The 25,147-nt window shown below is 36.5% G+C and overlaps 1 protein-coding gene across 1 annotated transcript in view; it reads right to left on the reverse strand.

Annotated features, from left to right (window-relative positions):
• Positions 1-814: 814 nt before the first annotated feature.
• Positions 815-25,147, reverse strand: part of TEX10 (testis expressed 10) — a 62,329-nt gene continuing 37,996 nt past the window's right edge. The window contains exons 9-15 of the mRNA XM_045467792.1: positions 24,718-24,895; positions 20,422-20,510; positions 18,439-18,572; positions 8,940-9,020; positions 6,814-6,995; positions 2,503-2,713; positions 815-1,040 (exon numbers count right to left, since the gene is read on the reverse strand). Coding sequence (XP_045323748.1) covers positions 927-1,040; positions 2,503-2,713; positions 6,814-6,995; positions 8,940-9,020; positions 18,439-18,572; positions 20,422-20,510; positions 24,718-24,895 — 989 coding nt within the window. The 3' untranslated portion in view covers positions 815-926. The remainder of the gene's footprint in view (positions 1,041-2,502; positions 2,714-6,813; positions 6,996-8,939; positions 9,021-18,438; positions 18,573-20,421; positions 20,511-24,717; positions 24,896-25,147) is intronic.

Here is a 25,147-nt window from a genome sequence, read left to right on the forward strand (position 1 = left end):
TGTGTTCTTTTCTCTAGCTTGCTTTATTATAAGAATTAGGTATATAATACGTATACAAAATAGGTGTAGAGGCGCCTGGCTCAGTTGGTTAAGCGTCTGAGTCTTGACTTCAGCTCAGGTCATGATCTCCCAGTCATGAGATTGAGCCTCGTGTTGGGCTCCACGCTGAGCGTGGAGCATGCTTAGAAGATTCTCTCTCTCCCTCTTCCCTTTCCCCGTTCTCACTCAGAAAAAAATGTGTAAATTGATTATCAGTAAGGCCTCTGGTCAACAGTAGGCTATTAGTAGTAAAATTTTGGGGTAGTCAAATGTTATACATGGATTTTTTGACTGGGGGTGTGGGTGTCAGCATAAATCACTATATATGGCTTATAATTTTAGAAGAATTATAATGGTCATTAGTAGAAAGTAATTTTGAAAGAAGAATTATCTAAATCAAACCAAGTACCATTTGAGGAAAACCTCAAACAACTGTAGTACTATCTTGAAATCTTGCTCCTGCAGAAGGAGCTAGAAAACCTCTGTAAATAACAGAACTCCACAGTGAGGAGCTGAATGTCATGATGGATAAAGGCAACCATTCCCAAATAAAAAATTGGTTTCTGTTGCTGTATGAATGAACTAGAACTGAGACCACAAAGATTCGTTCTTGGTAAATAACAGAAGGTACTGGATCATTCCATATTTTGTAAATATTTAGTTTCTATGAAATGCAAAATACTCTACCCACCTGTGACCAAGTATAATGTCCTGGTCCAAGAAGCCAGCCTGTGTTATTTTCCTACCTTAGTGCAAAGGAAGGTTCATAAACAACTTCTTTAAAAGTTCAGCTTTAATGACAAACATTACATCAGTTTCTCTTCAAAATTAGATAGACGTGAATAAACAATTTCAAACAGGAGGTACCATGGTGCCTCTTACTGTACTCAATACACTGCACTCAATGCAGTGGGCCCCTGGGGATGCCCAGTGATATACACATTGAAGCAATAATGTAAGTCTGTGAGCCACTGTTCTTGAATACCTCCAGTCTTCAATGTCTGCAGAGAAAAAAGTAATTTGAGAATTATATCAAAGTTGTTACGCTACCTGACAGTATTTTTCACACCCAAACGAGATCTCAGAACCACCGCAATCCTATCTCCTCCATTTATTAATCACCACAGGATATTTGTTAATTGGGCATTACCACAGGTAGTGAAAATTCCTGGGTACAACCTCAAGTACAAGTGCTACCAGTTTCTCGTTTCATCTGTTCCTTCTCAAATATTGCCAGGAACTAATGACATTTCACCATCAACCATCTCCACACTCTGGACTTCCCTTGGTATGCTCGAGTCTCACAATCTTTGCATTAACATCAACTGAGAATAATTCTGCAAGGCCGACTGACAATCTGTCATTCTCTTCCTTATAGAGGTGAGCGGATTCTCCAACCTCTGAACAATCCAAATTCTTGCCTTTTCTTCCCTTCTATTTCTGAATTATTCTGCTGCTTCTTTATTTCTACAAGCCTACTGAGAATATTCAGAACATGAACTTATGTTATATACACGTATAAGCTCTATTACTCTGAAGTACTACTACAGGTATCAACTAATAAACCCCCAAATACCTATAGAAAAAACCTCTAACTCTTCCAAACCAGAAACACCAAAGGAATCCTAGACAGAGCTGCCCCTGCAAAACAGATACAGATGAATGCAGAACCAGCCATTACACAAAGCAGAAGCCTGCAACTTCTTAACTTCCTCTTATTCTCCAGTGAACTAAGTGACTAGGAACTGGCCGTAAGCCTATTCCTGCTAAACAATGTTTTCAGTGACAACTAACATTTGTTGAGCACTTAATGTCAGTTTCACTAAAAACTTTACCTGAATGATCTCACTTTATGGTTACCAAAACTCAATGAAGTTGCTATTCCTACAGCTAAGTAAAACAACTTAGCTTAGGGGCTCCTGGGTGGCTCAGTCGGTTGCACGTCGGGCTTTGGCTCTGGTCACGATCTCACAGTTCTTGAGTTCAAGCCCCGCGTCGGGCTCTGTGCTGACAGCTCTGAGCCTGGAGCCTGCTTCAGATTCTGTGTCCCCCTCTCTCTGCCCCACCCCTGCTTGTGCTCTGTTTCTGTCTTTCAAAAATGAATAAACATCAAAAAAAAATTTTTTTAAACAACTCAGGTTTAAAAACATGCTGAATAAGCACAGTTATGTACCAGAATCCTGGTAGGAGTGATTCTGATGCTCTGTACCTGTTCTAAGCTGCCTGCTACCAATTCAATTTGAATATTTTAAGCCTTTTATTACTGACTCTGGATCAAAGACCTCCCTCTGGCTAAGTGACAGGTGCTAGTCAGCAGGGGAAAACCTGGGAAATCACCACAGTGGGCTGCATTCCAGGAGTCAGTCAATGCACTGGAGGCCTAGCCTCCCCAGAGAACCCCACCCATGCCCTCCTCATGAATCCCTTTTCTAGTAATAATACAAAGCCTTGTTCCATGCTTACCGTGATATTCTTGATGATCTGCTGCACCAAGATGGCATTGGTTAACATATGAGTCCTGAGGGGTGCATGCTGAAGCAGCAGGCGAAGCAGCTGGCCCACAACAGGCAGCTCCTCAGGTCCAGCTCTGTTCACCCGCAGGCTCTGCAGCATCAACCTGAGGACTCGAGGCAGGAGAGCCAGGATGGAGACACAGACCCCCCACAGCTTGTCCCTACAGTAACAGACAAAAATGAGTCAGTGAGCCAACACACACAGAAGTACCCTTTCTGTATTTTCCAAAACTGAAAATGTCCTTTTAAGAAATGTGGTGTTTTCTGATAAAACCCCACAAATCAAAACTAACAACTGGGTTTCGTCACAGCTGAACAAGCAAATCCAATGAAGAATCAGCTGTTCTCCCCTACTTGGTAAGTTCCAGGAAGCCTAGCAATCAACTTTCCTGGGCTTACCAGGACATTCTTAAAGCTCTGGTGATCATATATAACACAGAATTAGCCAAAGAACACAATAATCTACATATGCATACTGTTTTCTACCAATGAACATTATTCAACTATCATACCATCAAAAATCCCACTGGTAAAATCAGAATATCCCACTGGTAGAAAGAAAAAAAACTTGGGATGCCTGGCTCAGTCAGTAGGGCATGCGACTCTTGATCTTGGGGTCATGAATTCAAGCCCCACTTAGAAAGTAGTTTATTTAAAAACAAAAACAAACTTCATGAAATTTTAATGCTGTGCCCTGGATTCTGAGCCTCTTCAATGTTTTAAACAGGGCAGATATGCAGAGAAAGACGTATTCACAAGGAACCAAAATGGATTTCAGAAAAGAAGCCAGTCAGTGGACTGCTACCATGTTACTAGATCACGAAAGGCCAGAAACGGTAAATCCTAATTTTAGTAAGCACCATTCCCTTGGTTTCACTACAGGGCAGAACAAAAACGTTTTATGATGAAGGTAAATGGACTTGTAGCTAGCCAACCACATTAAATGGAGCAATACCCTTTGGACAAAGAATCCACTGGAGGCTCTGACCTTAGTCTGTTATAGTTTTCGTATTAGGAGTGGTCCCCAGATCCTTCAAAGAGAATCTGACTACCTCTAGATGTCGAAGCAGCAACCCTTTCACAATCGATCAACCTCCCCAACTCCACCTCCATGATGCAGCATCTCCATCAAAGGTGGATACTGACTCCATTCTAAGCCAACCAGATCCTCTTTTTGGAGACTATATTTGGAGTACTGACTCATGCACAGCCAAGCTAGGATAGCCACGTGCAAGGAGAAAAAAGCCAGTCTGCAGACATAGCTAATAATGAGGCAAAGGCACAGAGATAAAGACTACACAATCCAGAAGAAAAAGTAGAGAAAACCACTTTGGTTCCTGATGGGTTTCAATTCCTGCCTCCAAAATTCCTAGCCCTTGGGTTTTATGAGTTACTCCTGTAATGACCCAATATATTCATTGCCTACTTTAACTTGAGTGGACTGCTGATCAAAACTGTGCTAAAAAGGCTCATGGATTCTACATAATACTAAATATAAGTACAGTGAATGGATCAATAAAGTTTAGTACTCCACCTTCACACAACACAATTAAAGAAAACTGTCAAGCCAAAGAGAAATACAAGAGACCTGGGTACCACAAGCAACAGAAGAAATACCGTACGAACAGCCATTCCTAGGTTTTCCTAAGAGTGTATATATGTGTGTGTATGTGTGTATATATTTATATATATAATTATATATTATATAAATATTAATATTGATTATAATTAATATAATTACATAATTAATTGTTAATCAATTATATTAATATATATTATAATATGTAATATATTGTTATATATATTTATGTGTACATATGTGTGTATATATATATTTATATGTGTGTATATATACATATTTATATGTGTATATATGTGTGTGTATATGTGTGTGTGTGCGTGTGTGTGTGTATATATAAAAGATCTTTGACAGCAAAATTGGTAAGTTGGGGTACATTCACATGACAAAATACTGTAGAGCACCTGTACTGGAGCCAGTTGTGCTCAGAGCCCATATTTGTAAATAGTTTTATTTAAACACAGTCACATGCATTCATTTACATGTAATCTGTTGCTGCTTTTGTGTTACAAGGGCAGTGTTGAACAGCTCTGACAAGAGACTTACTGGCACGAAAAACCTAAAATATTTTATTATCTGACTCTTTACAGAAAAGTTTGCTTAGCCCTGGTATGGAGAAACAAAAATGAAATCAGTTTTTCAATCAACATGAATGACAACAATGGTTACAATCAAATCACAAAAACATACAGGATATTCTTAAAAAACGCCAAAAATTATATTGTTTACAGATACACACAAAATTTTTAATTAGAAGGCAACTTAACAAGAAAACTACAGGGGCACCTGGGTGGCTTAGTCAGTTAAGCATCTGACTTCAGCTCAGGTCATGGTATCACAGTTGGTTACGTTCCACCCACATCGGGCTCTGGGTTGACAGTTCAGAACCTGGAGCCTACTTCAGATTGTCTCCCTCTCTCTCTGCCTTTCCCCCACTCACACTCTGTCTCTCTGTCTCTCTTTCTCTCTCTCTCTCTCTCAAAAATAAACAAACATTAAGAAAAAAAACAAAAGCAAAAAACCTATAGACCCAAAATGGCATCACTCAGGTGAAAGCCCTAAGTCAGTAAACCAAGACTTAATACCTAACCTAACTGCAGTTTCAACCCCCCAAGAAACTTTAACCAGTCAACATGGGAACTTCTTGATCAGCACTAGGAAAAACGTACTGACAGATCCTTATGATTCCGGAGAGTCTCCCTGCCGCAACAATGGATTCTTTACTAATAATTTCCTTCTTTCAACTCCCTGTCTACCTTTAAAAAACTTTCCTAGGGGCGCCTGGGTGGCTCAGTCGGTTAAGCGTCCGACTTCGGCTCAGGTCACGATCTAGCAGTTCGTGGGTTCGAGCCCCGCATCGGGCTCTGTGCTGACAGGTCAGAGCCTGGAGCCCGTTTCGGATTCTGTGTTTCCTTCTCTCTCTGACCCTCCCCTATTCATGCTCTGTCTCTGTCTCAAAAATAAATAAACGTTAAAAAAAAATTAAAAAAAAAAAAAAACTTTCCTATTCTGTAGTCCTTTAGAGCTCCCCTCTACTTGCTAAATGGGATGCTGCCCAATTAATGAATCAATTAATAAACCCAATTAGATGTTTAAAATGTACCAGGCTGAATTTTTGTTATTTAACACGCAAAAGTGGGGGGGTATAGAAGAGAAATCTAACTAGAGGTTACACAGAGAGTGTGCTGATGATGTTCTATTTCTGAACGTGGAAGTTGGTTAAATGGATATTCAGTTTAAACTTACTCTTTATATATGTGTTTATTCTTATGATATATAAAAGTTAAAAAAACTAGAAAGACAAATATTAAAATGTTAACAGGCAATAGAATAATTTTTATTTTCTGATCTTTGTTCATCTGTTAGATTTTTTTTAAAAACCTTCTACAAAAAATTTTAACGTTTATTTATTTTTTGAGACACAGACACAGAGCATGAGCAGGGGAGGGGACACAGAGAGAGAGGGAGTCACAGAATCCGAAGCAGGCTCCAGGCTCCGAGCTGTCAGCACAGAGCATGAGGTGGGGCTTGAACTCACAAATCACGAGATCATGACCTGAGCCCAAGTCAGACACTTAACTGACTGAGCCATCCAGGCGCCCCAAAATTTTAACAGGCATTACCAATAAGAACATAAGCATGAGAATACTTTTTTAAACTAAAGTGAAATGTTCCAAACTATGCTAGAAACTTTAGTATGAATAGTATGTAAGAGCTAAAGTACTAATATAAACACCAGTATCTTAGAAATTTCCTTAAATCCAAGAATTTAAAGATTTTTACTCTGGCTAGTTTTAATAAAGGCTTGTATTTATTAGTGATTGCATTCTTGTAAAGGTAGATTTTTTTTTCCTTGCTAGACCTACAGCAACATTAATAATGAAAAGCTCCCAAGAAATTTTAAAATGCCATCTAACTTTTCAAATTTGTAGTTTAAAAGAAAAACAAAAACTAAAAATCCTCTTACAATACAAAGGGAATTTATGAAACAATAAAGAGAAATCCAGTTAAGGTTTATACAAATTCTGAAAGACAATTCAGGGTATTTATTAAATCTAATTTTCTTTCACTCTTTCCTCTTTAAAAAATTTTTTGATTTTATTTATTCTTAATTACTTATTTGGTGGGGAAAACTGGAATAGGTAGAAAAAAATTAAAGTCCAAGAATACAAAAACTATTACCTTTTTCTTAGATGTTCTGCTTCTCCTTTCTCTAAAGTGAGCAGAAAATAAAGAAGACTGTAGCAACAAGAAGCCAGAAATGGTAGTAGAGTCTCACTAAGTACACACGTATGATCCAGGAGTTTACAGATAACACCCAAAACACAGCCAGCTGTACTGTCAGGAATTACAGTCAGCCCAACCTAGGAAGAGAAAAATTAGATTAATGACCTCTTCACAACCGTCCTTCTCTCCATGAAAAAAACAAATCCCATTAACTGGAGAGTTAACCTAACATCACTTCTACTGAAAAACAGCGCATACATTATACACACAACCTGCCACAACTTAAGGTCCTGTTTTCCCTTAATTTAATTACTAGGGGTGCCTGGGTGGCTCAGTCAAGTAGGCATCCAACTCTTGATTTCGGCTCAGGTCATGATCTCACAAACCATAAGATTGAACTCTGTGTCACTTAGAGCATGGAGCCTGCTTGCATTTCTCTCCTCACTTCTCTGCCCCTCTCCTGCATGCACACACGCACTCTCTTTCTCAAAATAAACTTAAAAAAAAAAGAATTTAATTACTACGTTAAATAACTTTGAAAACATGCCAACTCAAGAAATACTATTAACCTAATCTACTGCCTTCCCTCCATGAGTCTACTAAAATTTAAGACATTACAATTTCTGATGGTCAGAAATATCATTTGAAAGGATTACTTTATGCACCCTCCCCCCGCCCCAAATCTTGATAACAACCAACCACATTTCCATGATTTTTAGATTCTTCAGACTAGAAAACTCTAATTTCTGGCACCACCTCCGTCCCAGGTAATTAAATGTACAAACCGAAGTTCATTTTACAATTAGCCTACCCCTGCCCTTTAATTTAGCTAGTCATTCAGACATGACTAAGTAAAACACCCTGGAGTAAGACATTACTATACTTAACACTTGACTGCTTCACTGCCTCAAAACCCCGATAAGGGACATCATGGTTTGTGTATTCATCTGGACTCTACTATCTGTCATTAAGGTGGACTCTAACTTACAACTGTTATGTATGCATGGTTTACATCTCCTGGAAACTACTGTTAAGTCATCATGAAAAAGTCTGCAGGCTCTGATCAGGCTGTTTGAAAATAGTGCCCAAGACTGGCATGTTAATCTTTTACTAGAATAATGAATGTAGTCAAAGGAGGGCATAAATATCCAGAGTGGAGGTGAAAAGAAAAGTGGTAGAGATCTTTAGAGACACACGGGATAAAGATTAGAAGTTTGACAACAGAGAGAAAAGAGCACTGGAAATTCAAAGCAGTACTCTTCCAACTCAAGGGAAGTAACATTTTAAAGGAGAAAAGGGGGTTGGAATGTACCTATAAAATTAACCAAAAAAGTGACAGTGCCTGAAAGATAAAACTGTGGGAGTTTCCTCTGCACTAAGGATAATTATAATAAGCCAAAAATCTAAACATAAACATTGGAGGAAGCTAAAAAGCAAAATCCCAGGTTTTTGGGAACAAGAGACACCGACTAGCCAGAAGACCAAACAGTCGCAAGGCTTAGCTTGCTGCTTCTAGTGGCCAGGCCTTGAACCTGTTAGGCTATATCCCTCATTTAGAACCCAAATATTCAAGGTGGAAATCAGACCCCAGTCTGGATGCTGGATTCCCAATACACAAACACCAGGTTTGTGTTCATTAAAGCACTATATGTCAGAAGAACCTGAGGTATATTTTTAAAGCCCTTCATTGCAGGGGTGCCTGGGTGGCTCAGTTGGTTAAACATCTGACTCAATTTTGGCTCAGGTCATGATCCTGTAGTTTGTAAGATCAAGCCCCTTGTCGGGCTCTGAACTGACAGCACGGGGCTTGCTTGGGATTCTCTCTCTGCCCCTCCCTTGTGCGTGCTCTCTCCCAAATAAACTTTTTTTTTTTTTAAAGGCCCTTCATTGCAGATGTAGAAAGTAGGGTCCTGGAAAAGGGGGATTTTCCCAAGGTCAGAATTAATTAGTAACAGCCAAGAAAAACATCAAGACTTCTCAGTCTAGACACTCTCTCCTTGCCTATGGCAAACCCACTTTTAACCAAAGATTCTCTACGCTTTTTTAAGTAGCAACAAAAAAAATTTTTTAAGTATATTTACCAAATGCTTACTGATGGCACTCTGCAGGATGTCAAAACTCTGGCTTCGGGCAGGGATAACCAATAAACTGTGACAAACTGTCTGTCAGAAAAGGAGAAAACCAGTAACCAAATCAGGATCAAATCAGTTCTATAGACTTTTTTTTTTTAACCTACTCACCCTATATACAACAGGACACTTAAAAAAAAAAAAAAATACTTTTTCTTCCTAATTTAAATTTTAGTTTACAAGAGCAACACTGGTTTCAGGAATAGAATTCAGTGATTCATCACTTACATACAACATCTAACGCTCCCTCTGACAACCCATAGTTTGTTCTCTATCATTAAAGAATCTCCTGCAGTTTGTTTTCTTCTCTCTTTCTTCCCCCTTCCCATATGTTCATCTGTTTTGTTTCTTAAATTCCACACATGAGTGAAATCATATGGTATTGGTCTTTCTCTGATTATTTCGCTTAGCATAATACATTCCAGCTCCATCCACATCATTGCAAATGGAAAGATTCCATTCTTTTTAATGGCTGAGTAATATTCCATTGTTTATCTATACCACCTCTTCCCTATCTTCTTTATCTGTTCACCAGTCAATGGACATTTTTGGGCTCTCTCCATAGTTTGGCTATTGATAATGCTGCTATAAACATTGGGGTGCATGTAACCCTTCAAATTTGTATTTCTGTATCCTTTAGATAAATACCTAATAGTGCAATTGCTGGATCATAACACAGTTCTAATTTTAGTTTCTTGAAAATAATGACTTTGAAGATGCAAGTATCAAAGGTCAATCAATCACATCTCATATATGGGCTAATTTTCCAAACAACTCATTATTTAAACATTTACTAAGCACTGAACTAGTCCTATTAGGTACCAGGTACAGGAATGAAAGACTGAGAAACTCTTCTCACAGCCCTAAAAGAGTAGCTTCAATCTACCAAAGTAAAGACTATTTCTATTAATAAGTGCTACAACAGAAAAATCTGAATGATGTGAACAAAGGACTGAAAAGCCTTTTTTCCATTTGGTGAGAAAACATACAATAGAAAAACACTTATGATCCAGAAAATACTAATACCCTGTTCAAATTAATAGAACACTGCCTCCTATTCCCCAAAAGGAAGAGAACAGTCCACAGGAAAAGAAGAAAAATATAAGGGAAGTGAGAGTCAAATCCTTAGTATTTTTAATTTTCTAAGTTCTCAAGGAAACACGAGGAGGGAAGCCAACATCAAGTCCTTCAGAGACTTCATTACACCATTCCAGAAGCTGAGGGGAGTGCCAAAAGTGAAATATGTGAAAAGAATCACATTGGAAAGACAAAGAAAAGACTGGTGGAAAAGAAGAATATCAATCTAGAAAGAGGACAGTCCAGCTAAATTTAAGGGAATGGTCAGTCAACTCTGAAAAAAATCAACAGCTCTATGCATTATTTCCCTGGAAAACCTCTTGTAAATTAATACCACCCAGACTTTAGACATGGCAATTTTTCTTCTCTTTTATGCTTATAAGTAACAATGTAAAAAACGTATTTCTAATACCATCTTCCTACTCAAAAACAAGCAGTGAATATTTTCATTAATAAAAGGTAAATTGCAATTGAGAAGGCCCATTCAGGGTGCCTGGGTGGCTCGAGCATCTGACTCCTGGTTTCGGCTCAAGTCATAAGCTCATGGTTCCTGAGTTCGAGCCCCACGTCAGGCCCCACACTGACAGAGCAAATCCTGCTTTCGATTCTCTCTCCCCTGCTGACTGTCCTCTGCTTGCTTGCAAGCAAGCTCTCTCTCTGGCCTGCCCACCCTGCTCATGGATGCATGAACGAGCACTAACTAAAAAAAAAACAAAAAAAAAAAAAAAAAAAAAAGGGCTCTTTCCCAATAAATAACGATTTAATCCCTTCCCTTCCACCACCCCTTCCCTTCCTGAACAATTCAGTTCTAAAGCCACTGGGTGGGGCTGAGTTAGGTAAACAGCACTGGAATGGGTAGGAGAGCTGCAGTGGCCCAGAGAAGGCCATTCATGAATAAATAGAAGTAGACTGTCCCCACAGAGTTGGGAGTTCAAATGGAGTGAAGATGCCAGCATGGGGGAAAAAAAACAAAAACAAAACAAAGAAGATGCCTGCATAGGAGAGGGATAGCACCAAAAGATCAATTATGGACAAAGAAATTGATCAAGTAAATTAAGTATAACGGAAACCAGGGTTCTTAACCTTCAGAAAAGGCAGGTACAAGAGGAAAAGAAGACAACTAGAATGAACCCTGTAGTGTTAAATTCCTGATTTCTGTCCACCGACAGTCTGGGAGCACCAGGGTCCAAAAGCAATGACCACACCGAGTCCTGAAGTTGGTTTCAAGATACCATTCTCCACTTAAAGGAAAATTGGCCTCTTCGAAAAATACCTGATTGCAGGGCTGGGACAGTGAAAATCACGTATGAATCTAGAACAATCTGTGGTACAAGGAAGTAAAGACGTACTCAGAAAAAAATGAGTACATGTCAGAAGAACAAAGAAACCACTATATTCTATAGTGACCCACTGAATAAAATAGGAAACCATATTAACACAAATTAATAAATAGACTAATAAAAATGACTGGGACATTAACACTGTTTCAAAGTATCTCCTCATAAATCATTACTAATTACAAAGGGGAAAAAGTAAACAGTGCAAAAGTAGACAGACAGCACTTAATCAAGTAATCAAAGTGAGTATCTAATGGGACAAATCAAAACCATGCACCACCTGACAGGATGCAGTCAGAAAACCACAGCATCACTTGTGTCACATTCCTACCAAATTCATATAGCCTGAATCTAACCATGAGGGAACATAAATCCAAATGGGAGGAAAATTTTACACAATAACTGTCCCAATGTACTTCAAAGTGTCAAGGTCAATGAAAGACAAAGAAAGACTGAGGAACTTTACCAAATTGAAGGAAACAAAACAGATATTACAAGTAAATACGATGAACAATTTGGGGTGTGTAGAACATTACTGAGAGGTACTGGGTGGCTTAGTCAGTTGAAGGTCTGACTCTTGATTTCAGCTCAGGTCATGATTCCAGGGTCGTGGAATCAAGCCCTGCGTCAGCTGCTTAGGATTCTCTCTCTGCCCCTCTCCCCTGCTCTAAAATTAAAAATCAATTAATTTAAAAAAGAACACTGTTGAGGGGGCACCTGGCTGGTTCAGTTGGTAGTGCATGCTATTTTTTTTTTAATTTTATTTATTTTTGAGAGAGAGAGAGAGAGAGAGAGAGAGAGAGAACAAACAAGCAGGGGAGGGACAGAGAGAGGTAGATACAAAATCCCTAGCAGGCTCCAGGCTCTGAACTGTCAGCACACAGCCCGATGCAGGGCTCAAACCCATGAACTGTGAGATCATGACCTGAGCCACATGAGTCAGACACTCAACTGACTGAACCACGCAGGCGCCCCAGTACATACTACTCTTGCTATCAGTGTCATGAGTAAGTTAGGGGGGCCTGAGTGGCTCAGTCACTTAAGCATCCAACTCGTGATTTTGGCTCAGGTCATGATCTCATGGTTCATGGATTTGAGCCCTGCATTAGGCTCTGTGCTGACAGTGTGAAGCCTGTTTGGGATTCTCTGTCTCCCTCTTCTCTGTCCCTCCCCTGCTTGCTCTCGCTCTCTCAAAAATAAACAAACATTAAAAATAAAAAACAAAAAAACAGTAAGTCATTTTGTGGATATCAACAAATTGATCTTGAAGTTTATTTAAACAGGAAAAAGACCCAAAATAGCCAACACAATATTAAAGGAAAAGAATAAAGTTAAAGGACTGATATTACACAGCTTCATAAATTACAGTAAAGCTATACTAATCAAGACACTGCAATATTGGTTAAAGAATAGACAAATAGATGAATGGAACAAAACAGAAAGCCCAGCAAGACAGACCCACATAGTCAAGTGATCTTTGACAATGGAGTCTTTTCAACAAATGGTGCTTTAACAATCCATCTACAAATAAACGAATCTAGACTCTTCACAAAAATTAACTCAGAGTGGATCATAACAGACCTAAATGTAAAATACAAAATGCAAAACTGTAATGACTTAGAAGAAAAACCTAAACGACCTACATATGGTGATGACATTATAGATACAATACTGAAGGCACAATTCAGGAAAGAAACAAAGAAGCTGGACTTCATTAAAATTAAAAAATTTTTCTCTGCAAAAGATAATGTCAAGAGTATGAAAAGACAAGCCATAGACTGGGAGAAAATCTTTGCAAAAATATATCTGATAAAGGATTGTTAACCAAAATATTCAAAGAGCACTTAAAACTCAAAAAGAAAACAACCCAATTAACAAATGGGCCAAAGACCATAACAGATACCTCACCAAAGAAGACATGGCAAATAAACATATGAAAAGATGCTCCACATCACAGGTTATCAAGGAAATCAAAATTAAAAAATGAGATGCTACATACCTATTACAATAGGCTGAATTCAAAACACTGACACCAAATGCTGGCAAGGATCTGGAGCAACAGAAACTCATCCACTGCTGATAAGATTGCAAAATGGTATAACCACTTTGGAAGACAATTTCTTACAAATTAAACACACTCTGACCATATAATCCAGCAATGGCTCTCCCTGGTATTCACCCACAGCAGTTAAAAACATGTCCACACAAAAACTACACACAGATGTTTATAAACCTATATACACAGTTTTATGCATAATTATCAAAATTTGGAAGCAACAAAGATGTCCTTCAGCAGGTGAACAGATAAACTGGTACATCCAATGTAATATTATTCAGCAATAAAAAGAAATGAGCTATGAAGCCACGAAAAAACAAGAAGGAATCTTAAATGAGTATTATGAAGTGAAAGAAGCCAATCTAAAAAAGGCAATATACTGCATACTCCCAAATGTATGACATTTTGGAAAAGGTAAAACTACAGACAGTGAAAACAAACAAACACCTGTGGTTGTCAGGGGTTGGGGGACATGGAGAATGAACAGTCAGAGCACAGAGGATATCAGGGTAATAAAGACACTCGCATGAGATCATAATGATGGATATGTGGCATTATACATTTGTCCAGATCCATAAAATGTGTAACACCAAGAGTAAACCATAATGTATATTGTGGACTTTGGGTAATTATATCAACATAGAATCATTAATTATAACAAATATACCACTCTGGTGGGGGATGTTGATAAGGGAGAAGATTATGCAAATGTGGGGGAAGGGATTATACAGGGGAAACACCTTTTCCTTCCCTTCAATTTTTCTGTCAAATTAGAACTGCTCTAAAAGAAATCTTAATTTTAAAAAAATCTTTAAGATTTAAATAGCACATTAGATAATGCAGGAAAGATCAGTGAACTTGAAGATACAGCATACTTTCTCAAGAGATGGCAAAAAAAGGTTAAAGAGTCTCAAAGGTCTACAGGACAATGTCAAGTGGTCTAACATACAAGGAAATTAAGTCCCAAAGAAGAGAACCAAAACATCTTTTGAAGGAATGAATGACATTTTTTCCCCAAAACAATAAACTATAAACCTAGTAAAACATTCAGCAAATATCAAGCTTAAAAACAAAAAAAAATTAAGAAAGTAACACCAAGGTATTAATTAATACAATCAAACTGCTGAAGAAAGTGATAAAAAAGATTATCTTGACAACATGTAGGAAGAAAAAAGCATATAGAGGAAAAAAAAAAACATTACATACAGAAAAACGTAAGAATGACCTCACATATCATTACACATTATATTATGGTATAAAGTAGTATAGTTTGAAGGTAGGCTGTATTAAGTTAAAGAGCAAACACCTAAAAACAAAACAAAGAGGCATAGCTAATATGCCAAAGTAGAGGTAAAATGGAATGCTAAAAATACTCAAACTACAAAAGCAATGAATTATGGTATCTTACTGCAATGGAATACTATACAGCAACGAAAACAATGAATTACTGCTTACACATTAACATAGATACCTTTAAGAATACACTGAATAAAAAGAAAATTACTAAAAAATGTTTCACTTGTAAACACGTAAAACTCAACAATATAGTTTAGAGTTACATGCTAATTATGATAAAACTGTAAAGAAACAAAAATATGATAAAATTAAAGACAGTGTTACTCTGAAGGGAAAGGGACACAGGGGTTTCAAAAACAAAAATGTTTTTATTTCTTAAGCTGAATTTATATATTATAATTATTATTATTCTGAGCTTATCCATGTTAAAAAACATTCTTTTACAACTAATCAATATTTTGTAAATGACAATTAACATTAACCTTAAAACCTTTCATTGGCTCTGGAGTAGAAATCTCCATTTCTAAAACGTATCTCTGCACACAGATTCCTGTTCTCTTTTTGATCGTTCCCTGTTAACTATAGTTTCCATCATTAACAGGAAGGTCATACAACTCTTCCTTTAGTGCTCAGAAATAATAACAAAGATATAAGTGAAAATGACAAGGTCTAGGTTAGCGTATAAAGGATATTACTTCTGTAAAAAAAAAAAAAAAAAAAGACAATATATTTAGTCATTTGTGAAGACAGAAGATATCTGAAAGAACACGTTTACTTAGAAACCAGGGAGGAAAAATGGGTAGTTGAGAGGGAGTGGAAGAAGACTTTTTTAATATTATCCTCTGTTATGAATTGTATTTTGTGAATACCTACTCAAAAAAACAAAAACAAAAACAAAAAGTCTGATTTGAAAAAGAATCACTTTGGCTTAAACAGATGAAACTACAAAACAACTGAGCAATTCCAGTCCTAATAACTTGTTCAAATGAAATAATTAGAAAAATAAATGTTTACATTAAGGATGTCAAAACTATGTGTATGTCAAATATTTTCACATGAAAAGGCCAACTTAAATAATAAAATTTATCCAAAAAAAAACTGGAATCTTCACTTAAGTTCACAAACTAAAAATGAGACTTTCAGATTTTTCCTAATTATGACTTAACATTTCAAAGACAGCAACCTTGAAGTTTAATACACGTCCTTGAGAAATGTTCACTTCAGAAATACAGCTGATAACATTTTCATGACAATTTTATTTTGGCTTTACACAGATGATGTGCTTATGAAAAATTTAAATAATCAGATAAAGGCTATATGCCTTGTCCAAGTTACCAAACTAGACACTGGTAAATCTATGCCTGGAATCTGGAGCCCAATAATCCCATACAGTGTTTTCTCCAATACATCATGATGGTTTACATACATTAATTACAGTCTGTCCTTTAAAACTACTCTCACTACTGTTGGCAAGCCCAATCCCTCCAATCTAATATTCAAGGCCTTAACCTCAGGAGATCTTAGCTCTCTTCATTTACTATGAAGTAAGATAAAATTTCAGATGTTAAACCAATTCATTATTTCTTTTCACTTTTTTAAAGTCCAGTATTGGGGCGCCTGGGTGGCGCAGTCGGTTAAGCGTCCGACTTCAGCCAGGTCACGATCTCGCGGTCCGTGAGTTCGAGCCCCGCATCGGGCTCTGGGCTGATGGCTCAGAGCCTGGAGCCTGTTTCCGATTCTGTGTCTCCCTCTCTCTCTGCCCCTCCCCCGTTCATGCTCTGTCTCTCTCTGTCCCAAAAATAAATAAACGTTGAAAAAAAAAAAATAATAAAAAAAATAAAGTCCAGTATTGTTGGAGAACATACATATAAACATAGTACCAGGCATTAGGGCAATAAAGTGAAGATAAATTCACTGGCATACCTAAGAATTGTGATCAGAGTCAAACAATGCAAAGTGAAAAGTAATCTATAAAAGGTACTGTCCTAACAGATGGGAAAATATTAAGCATATTGAGAACAGAATAAAAGAAGTAAATAATAGATCAGCTGAGTAAAATCAATTGTTATAGCCACAAAATAGAAAAGTAGGATGTAACTTGAATCTAGAGACTACCCTGTTGAGAATAATGACAAAGAGGTTTTAAAAAAAAAAAAAAAAAAAAAGCTTTTGGACTAGCTATTATAAGCTTTAAGGAAAGACTGTATTAGTCAGTGTTCGCACCAAGGGCCTTCCAAATCATTAAAAGAAACTAGCCAGCAGAGAACATAACCTGAGAATTTGCAAAAGAGGTACAAACCAAAATTACTTGGGATGATATTAGTACATTCTTACTGCATAAGCATTTTTCATGTAGGAAATAAAAAAATGAAAAAATAAATAATAAAAATTAATTATTATAGAAATGTTTTAGAGAATCAAAACCTTGTATCAATGTTTATGTTTTTGCATATTTAGCTTACAAATCTGTAACACGTTAACACAATTTATTTCTGTTACAGTAAAAGATCAGCCTAGTAATTCCAATTTAAAACTTATGATTTTAATTTGATTTTTACTATAAGCAGTACCAAAGCCTAAGTTATTAAGATTTATTATATTTATAGGGGCGCCTGGGTGGCTCAGTCAGTTGAGCATCCAACTCTTGACTTTGGCACAGGTCTCAGTCTCATGGTTCAGGAGTTCAAGCTCCATGGCAGGCTCTGTGCCATCAGTGCACAGCCTGCTTGGAATTCTCTGTCTCCTTCTCTCTCTGCCCTGCCCCTACTCATTCTTTCTCAAAATAAATAAAGTATTAAAATAACTTTAAGGTTTATCATATTTTATAAAGCTTAATTTAGTCTATATTTAATATTTTAACATTTGTGAAGGTTTATCAGAAAACTGAATTACTTGATGGGGCACCAGAGTGGCTCAGTTGGTTAAGCATCTAACTCTTGATTTCGCTCAGGTAATGATCTTACAGCGCACAGTTCGAGCCCCACACTGGGCTCTGCGCCGATGATGCGGAACCTCTTGGGATTCTCTCTTTCCTTCTCTCTCTGCCCCTCACCCGCTCGTGCTCATGCTCTCTCTCTCTCAAAATAAACAAACTTTAAACAAAGGTTAAATGGTTTAAAATTTTAACTAAGTTTATAAAAGGATAATCAAAGTCCTATTTTAAAAGACTGCTTAAAGTTATTGTATTTATCTTAAAAATAAGATTTGTAGATTGAACTTTAAAACTTAATGAAAAACAGGGCTTTACATTATCTTTAATATACTATGTACTAATACTCAAAACCAAAAGAATTGCAGAATAATCTTTTTTAAAAAACGTCACCTTCAAAGATACCAAATCCAAGTAGTTTTACGCATCCTTCAAGACTTAAGTCAAATTCTCCCTTTTCATAGAAGCATCTATCCTATCCATTCTATACTAGATAAAAGAAAATAAATTTATCTCCACCATTCAGACTGCTAATTTATTCTGTTCTAGTAGTGCAACCAGTAATGAAAAACACTCCTCTTTTAGAAACATGTATCTCCTATCCAAGATAAGTGCTCTCAAAATGTGGATCATTTCTTATACTACTCTTTATCTCTGAAAGGATCTCCTACAAGGCAATCCTAATATATAGTAACTATTGGTAGTTGATGAACAGAATTTTAATAATCATAAGTTTCTTTTAAAATGCACTATTACCTCTGTAACATCCCAATGATGTAAAAACTGATCCAAGTCCGTAAGGTAAAGAAGCACAGGGGAAAGCTGTGTCTGGATGACATGAGGAACTCCTCGAAGGCTCTGAAGCCAAGTCAACTCCTCTTTTGAAAACCCTAATTTAGGTACAAAGAAAGTTAATTTTAAAAAATAAATCACAAAACAAATGACATTCTTATTTTTAAAAAATAGACATGTACCTTCAAGTTTAAATTCTTTAGCTACTCTGCTTTCTCTGAGTTTCTGCTTTTCACATATTTTAAAAAACGAATTGCTAGCAATGGAGGCAGTAAAATTCCTATTAATTATGTACACAAAGGATGTGATCTGACCTAATATATGATGCAGCAACAAGTTAAGTTTTACCCCTTATACTGGGAACCATACCACTTTTACTTTAAAAAATGTGAAAGGCATAAGCTTTTCCATTAATGGCAGGTTTAAAAAAGCAAATCAACAAGTAAAATGATATATTCCTTCATATGTATACTATCTATATATTTTTTTGTATAATAGCCCTTCAAATGTTTTAACCAACTGAGCCACCCAGGAGCTCTAATAGCCCTTCAAATGTTTAAAAACTCTCCCTCCTAAACCCTTCTGGATTTTTTTTTTTTTTTTGATAATACATGTGTAGTTCTTCCAACTACACCTTATACAGCAAAATTTCTGATCCTCTTACCACCCCTATTACATACACTTGGTCTGACCTACATAGACAACTTGACAGTATCTCCTGACAGTGCTCAGAAGGATCAGAATACCAGCGATGTGGCCTGCTTTGATGTTCAAATCACTGTATTTCCATGACATTAAGCCTAAAGAGTCACCATCTAGTTTGATGGCCACATCACAGTACAGACTCCTAATGAGCTTTCTAAAACCATTTCTAAACCTTTTGACTCCTACCACTATTAAAACATAAAATCCCTGCCTTCTATCTCAAATGGGTACATCCAAAACTATCATATAAACACTCATTTATCCGTGTATGTAATATGTATCTTGGATTCAGCTCATTATCAGCACTTGTCAAGTTTTTTCTGGAGTATCTTAACCTATTCATTAAATCTAAATTTTAAGCCTTCAGAAAATGTCAAAGAATGTCATCTTCATCCTCCAAATACACAACAGAAATGTTGAAACGGTACAATCATTTAAAACAAAAGTAATAATACTTACACATCTAACTTATTTGTAGATTCATTTTACTAACTTTGCTTTTGAGCAATGAAATGTAGAAAATGGCTAATTGAAATCTGATGTACTTGCTATCAAGTTGAACATTTTAAACATTTTTAAAATGGATATTCTGCTCATCAACTTTTTAAAGTATGCAATGAGGTTTGCACCTGACTATCTGAAAGAGTCAAGTATGTCCAACTCACTATAAAGCAAGATAATCAAGTTGAGAAATCAGACTTAGAAATAAATGAAAATATAATCATGTGACATTCAAATCATCTCCAGAGTATTTGTACTCTGAGAGATTTAAACATGAATCATGTGGGGCGCCTGGGTGGCTCAGTCGGTTAAGCATCCGACTTCAGCTCAGGTCACGATCTAGCGGTCCTCGAGTTCGAGCCCCGCCTCGCCCTCTGGGCTGATGGCTCAGAGCCTGGAGCCTGCTTCCGATTCTGTGTCTCCCTCTCTCTCTCTGCCCCTCCCCCGTTCATGCTGTGTCTCTGTCTCAAAAATAAATAAATGTTAAAAAAAAATTAAAAAAGAAAACAAACAAACAAAAAAAAACATGAATCATGTATATCCCTGCCTCAAAAGCCTGACACTGGAGAATACAAATATTCCTTCAAAGATCCCCACTTATTAGCCATAAAAATCATTTCAAGGTAAATAGATTATTTACCATCTTCAAAACTTAGAACCAAACAGATAAGACAGTAAATCTTAGGGGAACTTTTATACCAGATTTTTCCTTTCCTTAATTTGTCAGGTGAATGTCTTTACCTGTAAGTGTTGAAAATAAGAAGCTGAAATAGTCCACATCACTCATCAACCAGTCTTTAGCTGAATACTTCCATCCAGAAAATGATGATCTATAACAAACAATAGGAGAATTATTACCAGAGGTGACCAACTTGGAAGATTTTGAAAAACAGCACAATACATAACTATTTTTCTTTATTCAAAACAAATCTGCACTAATAACTTAAAAACCCATAGTATATATTCACTTTAAATATAAGGGCTCAAGTACCAGAATATAGGAAGTTCAACTTCTAACATACTTATGCAAAATATCCATGAAAAAGCATAACTGATCCATATATATGGTATAAATTAGAAAATTTCCATGCCATTCGAAAATCAGATTCCAAGGAGCCAAGATGAAGCTTTGCTTTTCAGTAGCAGGTTTGGCGGCTACTTGATTTTCATAAAGTCTTACCTTGCTTACTTAAATGAGCTAAGTTTAAACAAGCTCGTTTCCTAACTAAGCAAAAAGTATCTTAGTTAGGCAAAGAATATTCCATGTAAAGTCATTCTAGGATAATCATGTGTTCCTATACTGTGCAAAGCTGTAAGTGGGTCTACGTCATAATAGCACAGCTAAGTATTCATGGTATACTTAGGGGAATAGCTAAATGTAAAGCAGCTTCTCATTAAATGAGGATTATGTGGTTCCTGGTAGGGGATCAGTTTCCAGTGATTCCTTTAAAAACTCTCTTCAAGTTAAGGCTAAGGGAAAAGACAACAAATATTAGTCTCAGATATGGCCAAAAAAAAGGGGGGGGGGGGGGGGAGTGCTGAGAATGATCAGATCCAACAAGCTGAGGCTACAAATTTTTTCAGTTATCTGAATAAATGTCAGACAAAATTGGGCGTTTCTAATTCAACTAGAAGCACTTAATTTACTGTTAAAATAGCTAATATTTATTACCATTCTTTAAATTTGGGCAGTTAAAATAATGGAAACACCCTTTTGTGAGTATTATTCCCACAATAAGCAAAAGACTTATGGAAGGAGTAACAAAAACTGAGAGGTTATTTTAAAAAGCCAGAAATGCACAATGGGAAAGAGTACAAAATGGTAATTAGAAAACAAACTAATATGCTTTTGAACCCAGTGAAAACAGAAAACAACTGTGCCATCCAGTGGCTAAAAAAGGTAGCAACATCCATTTAAGAGACTGCTTTCAACAAATGACAAGCAATATATCATACTGCCCTTAAAATTATGATGACCATATATACTGTCAAAGCCAGAACCCTTCTGAGGTAAGCTGGGACAAAAGAACTAAACTCAAACTGTTCCTGACAGAGGAGGTCATGTATTTACCCTACTTAAAAACCAGGCAAAATTTAGTCCCAAGTTTCTCCCTTGTCAGATTTTTCTCTAACAGTGTGGATTCTCTCCACATTTATGTCTTATGTTTCCCAATCCAGCTGTAAATAAACTAGGGGCAGAAAGGATAAGGAATGAGCAAAGGTAAGGGGGGAAACGCAAGGAGAATGGTATGGGGGGGAGGGGGAGTCAAACTCTAAAAGACTTTAAGTGGGTGATAAAAATTAGATAGGGGCAACAACTCTAATTGCACTTTTAAAAAGATGAATACCAACAGTTTTTAGCTGATGGGTTTTTCACATATGGAACAAACTATTCTTTGGGGTTAACTCTCTCGGATAAAGACAAACAGGACATCAGAACTATAAAACCTAAAAGAACCTGATCTCATAATACACTTAGTGTAACAGACAAAAATCAGAATTAAAGTAATATTTAAGGAAAATTAATCTGGCAAAAGTGCAAAAGTTAGATGGAATATTATAACAGTACAGGTGGAAGATTATGAAAAGCAACTGGCTTGTGTATAGTCATAGTTGAGGACAGAAGGGGGTATTTTGAAAAAACCAGATATGAAATAACCCAGTGTATGTCTGAGGGAAACAAACAGTGTTAAATTCTGAATCTAGGAAGTGATATAATGATGTCACTGGCCTAAGAAAGTTCAAAAGTCCTAATTTTGTATTATTTTTTTAAAAAGAGATTCATCTGAAAAAAAAAAAGAGATTCATCTGAATGGGAACAATACATCTACAGAGACAGAAGTCTACTAACAGACTCTGCTAAAAAACAGAATTTAACTTGGTGGATTTTTAACTATATTGACAATATGCTTTTAATTTGGTGATTATGAATCCCGACTATTTGTAAATATATTTTCTCAATAGTTACCACAAATCTCCACAGAAAGAAAAAAAAAATTGAAAACATCCTTGGCAAAAGTTATCAAGTCAATCATAACTGATATTGATAAAGATATAAACATAGCTTCCAAAGAGAATTAGTTTCAAGAAGTGTTCAAAAACTGATTTTAAGTCAACGTGAAAACAGATCCTTCACCAGTTATATCAAAGGAACAGAGTGCCCTCTACTGGAAGTTAATAAACAAAACCACTTCAGTAACAAAAAGAAACCACATTTAATTTTTTTAAAGGCCTGCTAAATAACTGCTTACTAGACGAGGATTTTTTTTCCTTAAAAAGAAAAACACTGAAACTAATATATGCTTAAAACACTTAAAGGTAAGACCAAGTCTCTCTAATGCACATGCACACAGAAGAAATAAGAGTGAATTTCACATATAAACAAACACATTGCCGATAGCTCTCTTCTGCTAGCTAAAAAGAAAGGTAAATCACACTTTAGGTGACTGATTCCAAGATATGTCTTATAATGGTAAGAGGTGACTGTCAAACAAGCTAAAGGAAGTCTACCAATAAAGTGAGCTACTCCTATTTAACCAGGATAGAGGATCTGTATTGTACAAGTCACAAGGAAGTTATTAGTCTTTAAACTTTTCAGGTACCACCTAGATTTCAATTTCTCCCTAAAACCATATTAGACCCTATGAGCCACAATCAATAATAAATCTTACTGAACACTAAAAATATTCTGCCTAACGATACAAACACAAGGTGTTTAAGGATACTTTGAATACCCACAATACGAACACTGTTATAAAACATTTAACAGTAAAATGATGCAGCCACTGTGGACATGTTACAGCAGTTCCTCGAAGAATTAAACAGAGAATTACCATGTGACCCAACAATTCCACTTCTGGGTATATAGCCAAAAGAATTTAAAGCAAGAACTCAAACAGACACCAATGATCACAGCAGCATTATTCACAAAAGCTAGAAGATGGAAACAACCAAGTTTCCATCAAGGGAAAAATGTAGTATATACATATACTGGAACATTAAGTCAACCTTAAAAAGGAAATTCTGATACACGATACGATGTGGATGTACCTTGAAGAGTTATGCTGAGTGAAATAAGCAAGACACAAAAGGTCATATATAGTATGATTCCATTTACATGAGGTACTTAGAATACTCTAAATCATGAAGGGGTGTCTGGGTGGCTCAGTCGGTTAAGAGTCTGACTTTGGCTCAGATCATGATCTCATAGTTCAGTTTGTGAGTTCAAGCCCCACGCTGGACTCTGTGCTGACAGATTGAAGCCTGGAGCCTGCTTTGGATTCTGTATCTCCCTCTCTCTGCCCCTCCCCATCGCGTGATCTCTCTCTCTCTCTCAAAAATAAACATTAATTTATTTATTTTTTTTTTTTATCATGAAGATAGAACAGTGGTTACTAAGGGCCGGGGGAGAGGGAGATGAGGAGTTACTGTTTAACGCATGCAGAGTTTCAGTTTGGAAGGATAAAAAAGTTGTGGAGATGGACAGCGGTGCTGGCTGCACAACAATGTGAAAGTACTTAATGCCACTGCACAGTTTTAACTGTATACTTAAAACCGGTTAAAATGGTTAAGTTTTATGTTATCTACATTTAACCACACACACACAAAAAGAGATTTCAAATGATTCCTCGCCTGAGTCACAAACATATTTATTTCACCAGCTACGTTAAATTTGGAGGTCCCTGAAAAGAAGGTCTGTATCACAATCCCATTAACACCAAAGGTTTTATTTAAGCATAGTACTCTCACCTGCCACTGAACCCTTACTACAGGCTTTTGAGAATTTAAAATCTGTACATTATGTACAAATTATAGATAATTTCTATCTATACAAATCACTAAAAAACTTGAAACAGTCTTACTCCAGTGAACTTTATCTAGCAATGATAGGATGAAGAGTTTTAAATGTTGCATTAAGAGCAAATGAAGCAAATGAAGTTAGTAGCAGTATAAGCCTTCTGTAATTTACACACTGCCAGTAAAAGGCATGGGAGAAAAAACTATATACTTAAAATATAGCTCACTTGAGGATGCTACCTCATGTGCAGTATCCCGATAAGCATGGCAGCCAAACTTGAACTGAGTCTTCCCATAATACAGCAACGACTTAACCGAGAAAGTAAATCAGCAGGCAGACTTGGTAGAAAATATACAAGCTGGACCAAACGCTGCTGAGAGTCTGCTGGAAGAACCACCACAGTGCCTTCTTGTGGATCTAGTGGGGTAGGTAACACATATTAAAGTCAACTATAAAAGATATACAGAGATTAAATTAGTAAAGCAGATTGAGTGCTTGCTTACTTTTTACTGTATTAAACTGAATTTCAACTTATCATCTACATAAAAAAGTTTTATCATAAAGTATATGTAGGACTTAAACTATTTTCTAAAGTAAAACAATGAACATTATTAAAGATATATTTATTTAACACTGTAATAATTCCACAACATCCAAGAGTCAATGTCT

This window comes from Leopardus geoffroyi, chromosome D4 (assembly GCF_018350155.1).
Source record: "Leopardus geoffroyi isolate Oge1 chromosome D4, O.geoffroyi_Oge1_pat1.0, whole genome shotgun sequence".
Taxonomy (NCBI): domain Eukaryota; kingdom Metazoa; phylum Chordata; class Mammalia; order Carnivora; family Felidae; genus Leopardus; species Leopardus geoffroyi.